This window comes from Microcaecilia unicolor, chromosome 2, assembly GCF_901765095.1.
Source record: "Microcaecilia unicolor chromosome 2, aMicUni1.1, whole genome shotgun sequence".
Lineage (NCBI taxonomy): Eukaryota > Metazoa > Chordata > Amphibia > Gymnophiona > Siphonopidae > Microcaecilia > Microcaecilia unicolor.
The window spans coordinates 575,849,423-575,864,479 of record NC_044032.1 but is presented as its reverse complement, the minus strand read 5'-3'; the positions used below and the strand labels follow the sequence as shown (position 1 = coordinate 575,864,479).

The 15,057-nt window shown below is 44.0% G+C and overlaps 1 protein-coding gene across 2 annotated transcripts in view; it reads left to right on the top strand.

The window, feature by feature from the left end:
- STOX2 (storkhead box 2) overlaps positions 1 to 15,057 on the top strand; it is a 456,320-nt gene that overhangs the window by 219,794 nt on the left and 221,469 nt on the right. Inside the window, exon 1 of one of the 2 annotated variants that reach the window (XM_030191510.1) lies at positions 1,078 to 1,908. The exons of the other annotated variant lie outside the window; for it this stretch is intronic. Coding sequence (XP_030047370.1) covers positions 1,755 to 1,908 — 154 coding nt within the window. The 5' untranslated portion in view covers positions 1,078 to 1,754. Of the gene's footprint in view, positions 1 to 1,077; positions 1,909 to 15,057 lie in introns of those variants that run through there. 2 annotated transcript variants of the gene reach the window in all.

The following is a 15,057-nucleotide window of genomic DNA, read 5'->3' as shown; positions in this document are numbered from 1 at the left end:
CCCGCTGCGGGAAATTTTCGACTGCTGCGGGTCGCGGTTTTTTGGGCGGCTTCGCGTTCGGTTGGGCGGGTTTTGCTTTGTTCTTCGGCTGCGTTTTTTGCGGCACGGGGGCGTGGTTAATGGCATAGGGGGTGGAGCTGGTGACATAGGAGGTGGAGCTGTGAACATGGGGGTGGAGCTGTGAGTGTCGGGGTGGAGCTGTGAACGTCAGGGGCAGGGGTGTGCAGTTTTGGGCGGGTTTAGAACTGGTTTGGGGTGGGGAAAATTAATTAAATCTGGCAACCCTGGTGAGGGGCAGGACAAATCAGGGAAGCTAAGTTTGCGGTTCCTTCAGGGACTGGGGTAACTTAACCTATGGCACATAGGCGCCATTTTGTTTGAAAATCTGTTTGGGGGCACAACTGCTCGCCCTGTGCCTCCCCCCATCTATGCCTCTGATTTTCAGTATTTTTCATAACCTTACATACAGTATGTGTTGTTGAACTCATTTTCTCTTTTCTCCCTCTGTGTATTGTCCCCTTAAGTACTGGCTGTCCGACTGGTAACAGCTGCACCAACTCTTGATCTGCAAAGATTTTACTGGCCTCCACGCAAGCACAGCCATCTGAAAAAGAGAAGGCAGTGACTGGTGCCATTAGCATGGAATTTATCTGCAGCTACTTAAACTGACCCTTAAACTCCTCACTTTTTTTCCGACATAGACTCGAACTGTGCAGGCTGAAGTGTTCTAAAGATATATAGCTTTGTATGTAAATATATGGAAGCCGATTACAGGCCGGGCGCCAGGCCAAGCCTGGAGTGAGCCTTAGGGTGTTTTACATTAAAATGTGAAGGCTGAAAGGATCAGTGCGCCTAACTCAAGACAGCTCCTTGATTAGCATGAGACTGGGTGGCGTGGCTACCTTCCTTCCTGCCCTGGCTTCAATAGCTATTCTTCACACACACAGCTTTCAAAGGCACAGGACCGTTCAGCAGAGGAGCAGTAGCAGCAGCCTATATGCAGAGAAAAACAGTCAAATACAAGGTTTCTTATCTGTCGAAATAGGCACGTCAGAAACCTGCTGAAGGAGAAGAGGGAGGGAGCATTAGTCCTCTGATTTTGCTGGATCCTGCAGAAATAGGAACTGTTTTGCTTGCTGGTCCGTCTGTGAGGGAGCCCTGTGCAGAGAGGCACCTGGGGGAGTGGGGGGACTGCCAGCTGCCTCCATCTCTGCAGAGATGGTTCAGATTGCTTCATCGATTATTCACTTGGATTCTGCTAAGTGAAGGGCATCCATATAGGAACCTCATAAAGCCTGTGTGCCCTATCTCATCCTCGAAGCTTTTATTCATCAAATCAGACGCTGGTGGTGCAGATGCGGATTCCGGGCGCTCAGCAGCTTCGGCAGGTCCAAAGCAAAGGGATTTTTGGGGCCTTTTGTGCAGAGACTCGCAGTCGGCTGAGCGCTCCCTCCCCGCACTGATTGCAGCTATTGTTTGGGGGGTTTAATCCCTGAGCTTTTCACGCTCCAGATCTCCTGCCTAACCTCCGCCCCCCCCCCCCCCCCCATCATCATTGCTGAGCAACCCCCACAAACTGTGCTGCGGTTTGCACCCTCCAATGACTCTGGCAGCCGGCCCCGATTGCCAATGAAGTGGGATGCGTGGCGGGTCCGGGGGCGCGGGCCAATGCTCGCAGGGACGCCACAGCCGCGTCCCGCCTGAGAGAGAAGACAGGAGAGGCGCAGCGAGGAGGAGGGCTGGAGGCGGCCGGCATGAAGAAGACGCGCAGCACGACCCTGCGGCGGGCCTGGCCCAGCTCGGACTTCTCGGAGCGCGTGAGGTCCCGCAGCGAGAAGGATTACCGCGTGCACAAGCACCTCCCGCCCGCCTTCCTCGCGCAGGCGGCGCGCGGCTATGTGACCGCAGGTTGGTGACCGGAGCAGGGAGAGGAGGGGAGGGCAGGACCCAGAGCCTCCCGAATGATGCACGCACAATATCTGTGCGAATATACGTATAGTGCACTGCCACCATTTTGTAGCTGTGTAAGATTATCTAGCGTGGCCTGGTAATATGGTGTTTGACCCCCGCCCCTTCTTTCCTCTCTTTAACCAGTACAGCAAAATGAATGAGCAGAACCTAGCTAGGCATGTTTAGCTGCAGTACGAATGAATGGCTGGAAGCATCCCTCGTTTCTGAATAAATTGTACATAAATGCATGTTTGTTTATTTGACCCTAACGCGTTTCATGGATCTGTGCAGAAATCCCGGTTTCTTAGGTGGTGGTATAGTGGAGCAGTTTCACCTGCTTTCCTCCTGAGCTGCCCTAGAGACTGTTCATTCATTCATTCATTCATTAGCTTAGCTGCCCTTTATTGTTTTGGTGCCTGTGTGCGCACGAACTCTTGTGCCTGCCGGTGCCTTTTATCTTCTGATCCGTGACAGATTCAGATAGATACCTAAAATGTATGCACATAAGCGTCGGGTGCACTCCGAAAATAACGGATGCTGCCTCGGCGAGCTTTCAATCCATCTAGCAAGATTGCAAATGATAGGGAAATGAAACAGCCACAAAGATGCTCAGATTCTTTTTGGGGGTTTTTTTCCCCAAGAGCGGGCATTCACCCCGCCTCCATTTTAATATCCCAATTTTCTATTTTTTTCTGATCTTGTTTTTTGTATATCTGTATAATTTTTTTTTTTTTGCTACGCCCCCTTCCCCCTTGTCGGATTTTCTGCAGGCACTCGGGGAGCAGGCCTTTCATTTTCAAGATGGTTATTCACGTTTGTGTGTAATGTAGACGTTCGATAAACCGAGAAGAACATTTCAGGAAAATACTGTACTGAAGTACAGGATATAGGTAGTAACCACCTCTAGTGAGAAGGAAATTGGGTACCAGTTAAGTACCAAGAATAATAGAAAGCTCAGTTATGTGGTTTCCTTACTATTATTGGTAGATTGCATCATGCTGTAAAACGATGATGATGATGCAGATAGCTGATAAGTGTTCTAATCCTCCACCACCTCTATTATTTATTTATTTTTTAGTTCAGTTGTTTGCAAATATAGAGCAAAAACTTGCAGTCAACGCTTAAACACTTTAATAGTTAGTGTGCAAATAACTGGAGTTTTATACCAAACTTATAGGGCATATGTGAGTTTCATAGAGATTGTGCCTATGTAAAGATATTAGTAGGGTTTGCAACTGCCTCTGAAATCCTCCATTACCTTCTTAAGGGCTCCTTTTACTAAGCCGCAGTAAGTGCTAGGGCATGCTTACCACAGCTTAAAAGGGTTTCCCGTGGAATGCAGAGGTGTCCTGCGATAAAAGTCCAATATGCGTGCACTAAGAAATTTATCTTTATATTTCACCGTCCCTCAATGTTGAATTGTACAGCGCTGCTTAACCCTAGTAGCGCTTTAGAAATGTTAAGTAGTAGTAGTAGTAGTATTTCTTGGAGGGGGCGTGTCTGGGGCAGAAAGTGGGTGTGACAGCGCAAATCAGTTAGTGCAGCTGCATTACCGCACACTAACTGATTAGAGCGGGATTACCACATGCAAAATAAGGTGGTGGTAAGGGCTCGTGCTAGTTTTTGGTAATGGCCATGTGCTAATGGCAACATTAGCACATGACGATTAATTTGGCAAATGGAAAATCTGCCATGTTCCGGTTGTGGTAAGAATGGCCTTAGCACATGGGAAAAACCCACTTAAGGGGGAAAGGGAAATGGGACTTGAAATACCGCCTTTCTGAGGTTTTTGCAACTACATTCAAAGCGGTTTACATATATTCAGGTACTTATTTAAGGGCATGCTAAGGCCACTTTTTACTGCAGCTTAACTTAGTAAAAGGACCCCTAAATATGGTAGTATTTTATCTGAAATGACTAGCATAGTGCGCCTTAGCCGTTGTAGAAAATTGTAATGCTTACATATTAATCTTTACTGGTCATGTTTCTTAAAATGTTTTATTTATTTTTTGACTAGGATATATTACTGTGATCTAAAGCTACATCAGTGGCGTTCCTAGGGTGGCTGATGGCTGACACCCAGGGTGGATCGCCGATGTGCCCCCCTCCCGGGTGCAGTGCCCCCCCACCCCCCCCAGCGAAAGGCCACCCCCCTCCCGCGAAAGGACACACCTCCCTCCCCGCGGCGAAAGGACACCCCCTGGGTGCATTTTTACCTGCTGGGGGGGAGGGGGGTGCCACGCGCCTGTCTGCTTCGCTCATTCCATGCTCCCTCTGCCCCGGAACAGGAAGTAACCTGTTCCGGGGCAGAGGGAGCACGGAACGAGCGGAGCAGACAGGCGCGTGGCACCCCCCCCCCCCAGCGGCGTGCACCCGGGGCAGACCGCACCCACCGTCCCCCCCCTAGGAACGCCACTGAGCTACATTACTATTCTTAATATTGGTGTCCTGATCTGAATGAGTGACTGTTTAATCTGATGTAATATGTGTACCTTTTTAATCTTCTCTTTTTAACCTATATAGAAGCAATATATTATGTCTTAAGTTTATCAGTTTGATATACTGCCTCTTTTGAAGCATGAATCATGTAACTATTCAGATACTAGCACTGTCCCTGATGGGCTCACAATCTAAGTATATTGTACCTGGGGCAATGGAGGGCTAAGTGACTTTCCCAGGGTCACACAGAGCTGCAAAGGGAATTGAACCTGGTTCCCCAGATTTTAACTCATTGTCGACAGTTAGGCAGTAGTGGGAATTGAACCTAGTTCCCCAGGTCCATTAGGCCAGTCCTCCACGCCATGAATGGTGTTTTTTAAATAGGAAACAGCGAGATGGCAAAATTTCACATTTATATATTCTTGAGACCTGGTCTACGTAAATCCAGCTGCATTTGCTATGTTACTATGTTTCGCGTCCATCTTGAGAATCAAATGTGAGAGGTTATTGAGTATCTTTCTTTAAAAAAAAAAAAAAAGGCCAAGTACTGATTGAGTTTGATGGCTGGGAAGAAGGGATTTATAAGAAAAAAAAAAGAAGATACTCATCTGTTGTAGCCTTCTGGTGCTGGTAAAAAAAAATCCATGGTATAAATGTTTGCACTTTTATGTACAAAAGGCAATTGTGGCTTCCATTTTGGGGACAAATCTGTGCGCGCAAAGTACAAATTCTGTAATGGCAGTTACTCACATAATTGTGGTTATAGAATACTAGTGTAAGTCAGTATTTAGGCGCTTAACTTTAGGCATGACCATTTACACCATGTCAGTGGCTGGTGTAAATGCTCACGCCTGAATACTGTCATTTATGCTCATAACCGACAGTATTCTATAATATGCCCCTCCCATGTCCACACCCCCTAGCAGTTATGTGCTAAATGATTTACTTGCTAAGGTTATGGAATTATGGCTAAGTGCAGTTAGGCGTGTAACTGCAAATTAGAGGCAATTAGCACTAATTAAATCCAATTATAGCCAGTTATTTGTAGCTAGTGCCAGTTACCACCTTTAATTGATCAATTAAGTTCCACACATACCCCAGATTCTATATAGTGAACCTAGCGTTCTGAGCTGAAATCTAAGTGTGTTCCATAACATTGCGTGTAACAATTGGCTTAACAAGCTAGTCAGCATTGATAACAGCACCTAACGAGCAATAATGAGCACTGATTGGCAGTAATTAGAATTTATGCACACACAACTCGCTAAGCACATTCTGTAATGAACTGCGCCTAAATTCTAAGGCACGCAGTTCAAAAAGGGTGTGATCATGGGCGTTTAGTGGGCTTTCCACAATTTACGCTTCTAGTTATAGAATGTGGCCCAGTGTGCATAAATCTACGCGCAGGGATTTACACCACATTTTCGTTGGCGTAAATGGAGGCACGTAGTTTTAGGCGCTGGGATATCAACTAAGCATATTCTATATACTGTGCCTAAATCTAGGTGCCGCTTATAGAATGTGCTTAGCTGGAAATGTTTATCGTGCAGATGTTTTTAGGCGCCTTATATAGAATCTGGCCCATAGCGGGCACTATTCTACTGTATAACCGTGCGCACGCAAGATGATAGTTTGAGGGGTTTTGTGTACATGTCTTTTGGCCTATTGGCTTTCTAAATTGTTAGTCTAAGGGGGAGATAGCCATTTTAAAGGCAGCACTCTTCTGTGACAGGAAGTCCCTAGGAAGTCCTCATGCCTGGATGTTTGCAGTGGTTACATACAAATGTTCTCTTTGTCATCTAAAAGAACTGTACAGGAGAGTGCCTTGAAAGCCAGAGGGTATTCAGACTTCTGCATTTTGTTTGACCATTTATTTAGCTTAATTGCTGTTCTACTGTCGTGGTCCATTTTTATAAAATGCAGTATTGTTTAAAGAGAAGAAGGCCATTGTTCCGGTTTGATAGGTTTAGGGGGCCCTGATAAGTTATTCAAACAAACAGTGTAACCAGAGTCTCTCAGAAAGTAGGTTTAAACCTAATTACTGTAAAAAAGGAATAATCTCGTTTGCAACAGCACTTTTAACTGATACAGACCTTCATATCTCTGTGTACCTGATATATTATCTCAGTGTACCTATTGTAGGCGACATGGTTAAAACCAATTTTGCATCAGAACCTTTGTAGTTTGATCACACTCGCAGATGTGATTTGCAGAAGGGGAAGTGGTGGGGAAGGATGAGCCCTGTTTACTAAGGTGCACTTGGGTTTTTAGCACGTGCTAAAAATTAGCGCGTGTTTATTTATTTATTGCATTTGTATCCCACATTTTCCCACCTATTTGCAGGCTCAATGTGGCTTATATAGTATTGTTAACTTAGTTATTCCAGTATATCAGGTACAGTTAGTATTGTGTAGAGATTAATTAAGAGAAGAAGGAAGAGATTTATTAGGGTAGTTATAGAAGGCGTGCGGGCTTTCATAACTGAATGGGTTGGTGAAGTGGATTAGTGAGGCTATAGGTTCTCATTGTAGGCCTTGTTAGTGTTAACTACGTAGACGCCCATAGGAATATTATAGGCCTCTACACAGTTAGCACTTACTAAAAACACTAACGCGCCTCTATCGTGGCTTAGTAAACAGGGCCCTGAGGATCTTCCAACTTTGTGTTTTACCACTGACCACATGATCAATCCCATATAGCAAGAGCAGCAGACATGACTTTATTGAGTAAATACATCTTTTTTTCCTTTTTTTTTTTCTGAAAGGTTTCATAAAGCAATAAGTAGTGGGGGAGGGATGTTACTAAGTTTATCAGAATCCATATAATCCTGTATCCGTTGTTGTTATTTCCAATGGGGCAGAAGTTTTCAAAATTTTCAACTGACACTCTGTATTTTAACTGTTATGTTCTTATAAATAGAATCTGATTGATTTCTTGTCATTCACGTTCTATTACGTGTGGATTGTGTGCTTTGTATTGTATTGTCTGCATTGGTTGGCCCTATAGGTTTGGAAAGGGGGTTTGTAATAAATTATTGCATGGCATTACATAGTTTCAAGCTGTTCCCTGTATTCAAGGCTAGGGCAGTTCATGCACTAGGCAGTAGTTTGTATAATGTGATCTTTTAGGCTTTCTCCAAGTTAAAAACAGAAGCGTCTGGAGGGTTCGTAAGCTCCCAGTAGTGCAACAAAAAAAAGTATTAAGCTCTAGTAGAATGGTATCACTATTTTAAAATTTTGTGTTTGTTAATGTATATTTCTGTGTGTCTAACAGAAGAAAAATAGCCCACCCTTAAAATGGCTAATGAAGTCAGGCTTTAGCTCACAACAGTATTAGGCTTTAGCTCACAACTTTTCATGTTGACTTACACTTGGGTACAGTATTTCCTTGTCTCTGGAGAGCTCACAATCTTAAGGCTAGATCCTATATAATAATTTGGACCTCTGCACTTCCGTCTGGCTGCCTGGGTTCGTAACACAGTTCCTATTGGTCCGCCCTGGGGATGACGTCACAGGGCAGACCAATGGGAAGTGAGAGGGAAGGGAACCCAGCAGCAGGCACTGGAGGAGACGGAGGGAGGGAGGAAGGGGGGGCTGGAACTCGGACGACAGAGAGGGAGGGAGGGGGCCATGGAACTCGGAGGGGAGGGGGGCTGGAACTCGGATGACAGACAGGGAGAGAGGGAGGTAGGGAGGGGGGCGTGGAACCTTGCTAGCATGCTTCGAGAACAGTGACGCTCACACTCTCATCAAGAAGCTCATAAGTTTTCTTTCTCCATTTACCTAAGGTGTTGTTAGAGTAATCCAGTGTTTGCACAAGACTCTCCTTATGAGAACCAATAGCACTTTGCCATACAGGGACTCCTGAGGCAGGCCTGAACGGCCGAAACACGACTCGTGTCAAATCCAGTTTTTTAAGAATAAACTCTTGCTGTGAACTTTTTTCTGAGTCCAGTAGAAGTTTGTTTGGCATCATCCATCTTGCCACCTTCGCTGTGTTCTTTTCCAAGAACTATCTTCAGGCAGAAGTTCTGTTCAGAGTCAATGGTGTCCCTCTTTTTGTTGTTAGTTCTTTTTAAATTGCCATTGTAAACCACCTTGATGGAACCCTCCCTAGGCGGTGTCTCAAGTACTAATAAACTTGGAAAACTTGGATATTTAGAAACATTCCGGCCCAACAGTTCCTAAACTACAAAATAGTAAGCTTCACACTATTAGCTACCAAGTTCACATAAAGATAATAATTTTCAGTGGAAAATAAATCCATTGGCTGCCTGCTATGTGAATAATCCATCACTGTTTCATTATTGCTACCAAGTATTACATATTTTGGACATTTGCCTAAAACTTTGACTGGATGGACCATACAGATCTTTATCTGCCATCATCTACTTTGTTACTATGTTACTGTGGTCTTAATTTGTTAATCCAGACCTTGCATGCACATGGTATTGCTTTATAAAAACAAAGGTGAAACCTAAGGATGGTTTTATTTATTTATTTAGATTTTGCTGAGACCTTTTCTAGTAGTAGCTCAAAGTGAGTTACATTCAGGTACACATTGTATTTTCCCTGTCCCTGGAGAGATCACAATCTAGTTTTATACCTAAGGCAATGGAAGGTTGTGACTTTGAACAACTAGATATAAACTGTGTTTTGTTTGACTTTAATAGTTTTGGACTGCTTTGGGTCCTACTGATCTGTACATTTGCTGTCTGGAATTTTGGAAGATGAAAAAGAGAAAAGAAAAAATAAATTCTGGATGTACTCTGTTTTTGTTTACTTTTGGCAATGTGTGTATGGATACCTGTTCTGGTGTGATCATGTGATAGTGTTTGCATAAGTGTCTTCACTTATGGCGTTGATTTGCGGCATCATTAAAGGACAGACTTTTAAATGCTAGGTTGGGTATATATGCTAATCTCAACATTGTTAAATGTTTTAGACATATCCATTGACTTGCTCCCTTGATGTTGTTATCGTCGAGAAAAAAGAGATAAGAGTTTTCAGTTTTAGCACAAAATGTCATCACAAGAACAAAATAACAGAAAACTAATGGACTGCATTGTAGCCCATTTAGTTATGTTTCAACAAATAGAACTGCATGAAAGCAAATATTTATTTTTTATTATTTTGACTTATAAAACCACTTGTCCCTGAAACATGCTCAAAACAGAATAATCCATTTGTGTATCTAAAATGTAAACTTCTACAAAAGAAATGAAGTAAACATGATTCCATGTGCCCCAGTGAGAGTGTAATTTTACTTCCATTTAATTTCAGTATATTCCATCTTTATAACACCAGGCAGATTATAACAACAGTTAAGATGAACCCATCAGGAAATAGGATATCCTCACTGAGATTTGATCATTTATTACTGTATTGAACAATGTAAAAAAATGAGCACAAAATACAGAGTTTATTACTGCTGTTTCTGCCAGCTACAATGATTTTTAATGTTTTAATGATTTTCAATTTTATTTCATGATATATATCTAGGAGGTTTAATAAAACCTCACAGGCTTGCTATTGTTTTCAATAGCGATAGCGTTGCTCTGTCCACTGTGTTCAGCCTATGTAATGGACGAGATAGGTTCCTGCCGCCTCCTGTCATTAAACCTCTTTGCATGGCACAGCTAGGTTAAGGAGGCGCAGAGGGAAGCAGTGATGCCTGACTGCATATTCTTCCACCATGTATGTGTGAACTGCAACCTCGACAGTTGGGTAGGTCAAGTTCAACTTGGGTCTGTACAGAACCTTTGACCCTGCTGGAGGCCGGCCAGCATATGTTATTGCTAGAGACAATAGTGCACACCAAGGCCCAGCAGGAGCAGGTCACAAGAGGAGGTTCCTACCTCTAAGGACTAGTTTTGTGTTTACTTTCTCCCCTACCTGTGAACCAAACAGGACCTCCTACCTTGCACCTTTAATAACCATTATTTTTGTTCACCTCAACCCGCTATGTGGCTCCACTTTATTCGGGCACATTAATAACTCTAGTTCTTAGCTTGTGCCAGTGGTAATAGAGAGTGAAAGGAATTGCACAAGGAGTGTAGGTGGGATTTGGTTCTTGGCTTCCTTGTGTCTCAGCTCTAAGCATTAAGCTACTCCTGCATTTTCTGGCAGCCAGCACTCAATATCCTGAAGAGCTGATGCAGAATGCAATTACCATGGGTTTAATGTGGTTTTACTGACTGAGAATGCAGAAAGGGTTTCAGTGCAGGTGTTAACTCATGTGGAAACCATGATGACTGCATGCTTCATTAAAATATATGGTAAAGCAATCATTACCAATTCTGTAGCCATGCCGGGGGGGGGGGGGGAGTTTTAGACGTGCACACAATATGGGAAACTTTTCACCAGGCCTGAGGCAGCATAGGAGGGTTGATTGAGAGGAATATGTGTCTAGTGGACCCCCCCTCTCTCCCAGACCCAATCTCCTCCAAATATTCCTGGTGTCTGGTAGCACCCACCCTTTCCCTGACCTAACGTCCTAAAAAAATAATTCCTAACTTTAAAAAAAGTTCCTAGTGTCTAGTTGGGCCACACCTCTGAGCACTCATTCCCCCCCCCCCCCCCCCACCACTTAGACCTCCTTCCTTAAATGAGGCAGTAGCAATGCATCATTTAAAGTATGGGACTTGAAAGGGCCTGGGCGAGGTGTCCCACTGGACACCAGGAACATTGTTTTTCCAGTTTCATCAGATTGGTTTGGGAGGAAGGGAGGGGTGCCACTAGACATCAGGGATGTGTTTTTTGGGGGGATTGGGTCAGAGGGAGGTCGGTCATGTTAGGGTGGGAGGTGCCGCTAGACAACAAGGATACTCTTTATGGGGGTTTGGGGTGAGCGGAGGTTTGTCATGTTGGAGGGGTATCGCTGGACAACAGGGTTGGGGAAGAGTGGGCTTGGTCATGGGGAGAGGGTGCTGCTAAACATCAGGGATATTTTTTTGGATGGAGTTCACTTTCCAGGGAATTTGTGTCACAACTGTCAGGAATGGTGAGCCCTTGGACCAAAGCCGGAGCTTTGGAAGACAAATCACCTAGGCTGGCACAGGCAGGAATCAGAACAGACTGGACTAAGATAAACTAACAGACAATACAGGCAGGACCGAGGTAACTAAACACAATGGACTAAGACTCAAGACAGGGCAGGACAGAGGTAACTAAACACAATGGACAAAACAAGGACCGGATCCAGACAAGGCAAGGAAAAGAAGGCAAAGGGGCCAGAACTGGAACCCAGACAGGACAAGGCAAAACTCGGAACTGGACTAAAACTGGGACCCAGAAACGCAAGACAAGGCAACACATGGAAGTAGATTAAAACTGGGTCCAGAAAAGGGCAAGACAAGGACAAGGCAAGAACTGGATCCGGACAGGACTAGACTGAAAGAGACAAGACAAAGCACAACTAGACAGGCAAGACAGGATAGGAGCTAGGCAACAAGAATAATAGAAGCACGACAATAAACAAGGCAGGAACAGGATTCAGGATTCTCAAACAGGATTCAGGATTCTAAAACAGGCTTGGCTGGAAGGATTCAGGATTCTCAAATAGGATTCAGGATTCTCAAACAGGCTTGACTGGAACAGGATGCTGGAATGGACTTGGCTTTGCTGGAACCGGACTCTGGAACGGGCTTGGCTTGATTGGAACCAGATTCTGGAACAGGGTTGGCTGGAAGTGAATTCTGGAACAGGGTTGGCTGGAACCAGATTCTGGAACGGGCTTGGATGGAACCGGATTCTGGAACGGGCTTGGCTGGAACTGGATTCTGGAACGGGCTTGGCTTAACTGGAACAGGATACTGAAAGGGACTTGGCTTGGCTGGAACAGGATGCTGAAAGGGACTTGGCTTAGGAGGGAACTGGGACAGAACTAGCTCAAACATAGAGCAGGAGCAGAACCTGGCTCAAACACACACAGGAACAGAACTTGGTAGAAACAGAGCTCAAGAGCCAGGAAGCAAACATAGCAGGCAAAGGATTAAGCAGACTAGGGGAAGAAGACAAACAAACAAAGAAGCAATGTGCTTACCAGCACCCACAGCTGGAAAGGGAAAGGCCAGACAGACTGAGAGGCAGCAGGCACCAAGGGCAGGGTGTGGCTCTAGAGCCAGGCTTTTCAGGATCAACGTTCAAAAGCAAACTCACAGAAACAGAACAAAGCATTGAAACACAAGACTCAGGGAAACACAGAACAGACCTTCAGGAGCAAGACTCAGGAACAAAGCCAAGCATGGATATGATCTAAACAAGTAACACAAGATTAAGAGACCTCTTGCAAAGGCAAAACATGATAGTTCCCAGGTGCTTATAAAGGACTTGCTGATGATGTCACAAGTAGGAAATGAAGCAGAAGCAGGGAGACCAAAGCGAGGCTTGGCTTACAGGAAGAAGAACAACAGGAAATGAAGCAGAAGCAGGGTGACCAAAGCGAGGCTTGGCTTACAACAACAGGAAATGAAGCAGAAGCAGGGAGACCAAATCGAGGCTTGGCTTACAGGAAGACCAGCAATAGGGAAAAATGCAGACTGGAGAGGTCACAGAGCTAGATACAGAAAAACAGTAGGTCTGAACATAAGGGCACGGTCACAACCGTGACAATTTGTTCGTGGGGCTCATACAAAATCCTGACAGCTTGTTTTTTTATTTATTTGCTTTTAGCTTATAATGTTTTGTTTTAATGTCACCTTTCCTGTCAATGCCTGAGCTGATCACTACTCAGGCACTGTGACAGTATGGGTGACATTTAGCAGTGAGCTGTGGATTACTATCACAATTTTGACACTACAGTAATTTGCATCCTCATTGCTTATAGCATACCGCAGTAGTTTTGTTAATTTCACAGTAGAGCTGTGCACCAAACTGGGTCTACCACAAGGCTTTTTGCATGGGCCCCTGAGGCAGTATATTTGCATTTTAAGGCTGATTGATTGGCCGTGCTTTATAGACTTGACAGAGCAGAGTTCACAAAATTTTTCGTTATAAAACTAGAGGCCGACCAACTTTTGGTTCCTGTTTTGGTGCTGAAATCAGCCTGAAAGTTGAATTTATTCCTGCCCATGCCGGCTCCAATCTCAAATTGGCTGCCACGATCTCCCACGGGAAGTTGTGACAGCCATTTTTGAGAATTGCTCTTGCCCCGACGAGGCCACTAGACCACTAGGAATTGAAAGGTAGTCTATGGGTGAGGGCCTGTTTTGGTTCGGGGAGGGTGTCGGAACGGGACCTGCTTTAGTTCAGGAAGGGGAGGGGCATGCTGGTACCGTTTTCAGTTTTGGCTTCAGTGAATTTCAGCCGCAGATTCAGTTTCGGTTGAAACAAACAAAAAAAAAGAAACAGGTTTGGTCGCCCTCTACATAAAACCTTCATTGATGCAGTTATCAAGTACAAGTTACTTGTCTTGTTTTTTCTAAAGATGCCTATAGGTTCTTATGTAGGTAGCTAGAAATATGTACAGTAGTCTCAAGTATCTGACATAACCAGGACCAGCCCGTTGTTGGAAAGTGAAGAGTCGGATGATGCAGAAAACAATGCATAAACAAAAGCATAGCGCTCTTAATTGGAATGCTAAAACATTGCACAAACCTCTCAAACAATGCAAAAACAAAGGAATAGAGTTCCCAATTTTCAAAAATTGTTCTAAAACAAAGATTTTTAATAGAAATAAACACGATGACCTCACCGGGGGAGGGGGGTCTATTGGATATGTCTGCTGGTCGGATTACCGAAGGTCGGATAATAGAGACTGTACTGTATCTTTTAACACTGAAAATAATAAAACTTCCTAAGCCCCATCTCATCAAAAGAAAACATTTTTTTGCTTCTGATTTGTAATCCAAATTATATATACTTTATACAGTGTGTATTGCAGTACACAATGTACATAGATGTGCCAAAATAAGGTTATTTTAAGGGATTAACAAGAACCTTACGACATAGGATGAGTTAGGTACAGTGAGTAAGGGTACCTGAAGTGTAAGACATCAAAATGCTATTACTTCACTTGATAAATGTTTGGGTTTTTTTTTGGACCATAATCACTTTAAGATACTCATCAAGTAACTGAAGAGGTTCACTGCCATTTTGATATGATTTGTGCTGTTACTTTATACATATACTTTTATAATGTGTTGTCATAATGGGAATGGGATTTGATATATCGCCTTTTTGTGGTTTTTGCAACTACATTCAAAGCGGTTTATGTATTATATACAGGTACATATTTGTACCTGGGGCAATGGAGGGTTAAGTGACTTGCTCAGAGTCACAAGGAGCTGCAGCAGGAATTGAACCCAGTTCCCCAGGATCAAAGTCCACTGCACTAACCACTAAGCTACTCCTCCACTTTGTTTTTAAAATTTGTGTACACACTACCAGTGGGTTCCCAAACAATACCCCAGATTCTTTATATGGCGACTAAAGTTGTGTGCACAATTCAGCACGCATTGCTGATTTGCATGCACAACTTAATTGATTAATGAGCCAGTCAGCGCCAAGAATTGGCTGCTAATGACCAAGCATTAATTGGCCTTAATTGGGATTTACGTGTGGATGGTATTTTATAATGATCCGTGTGTAAATCCTAAGATGTGTATTTTTTTGGGAGGGGAGTGTTTAGGAGGCGTTCCTATTAATTTACACGCATTCTTATAGAATG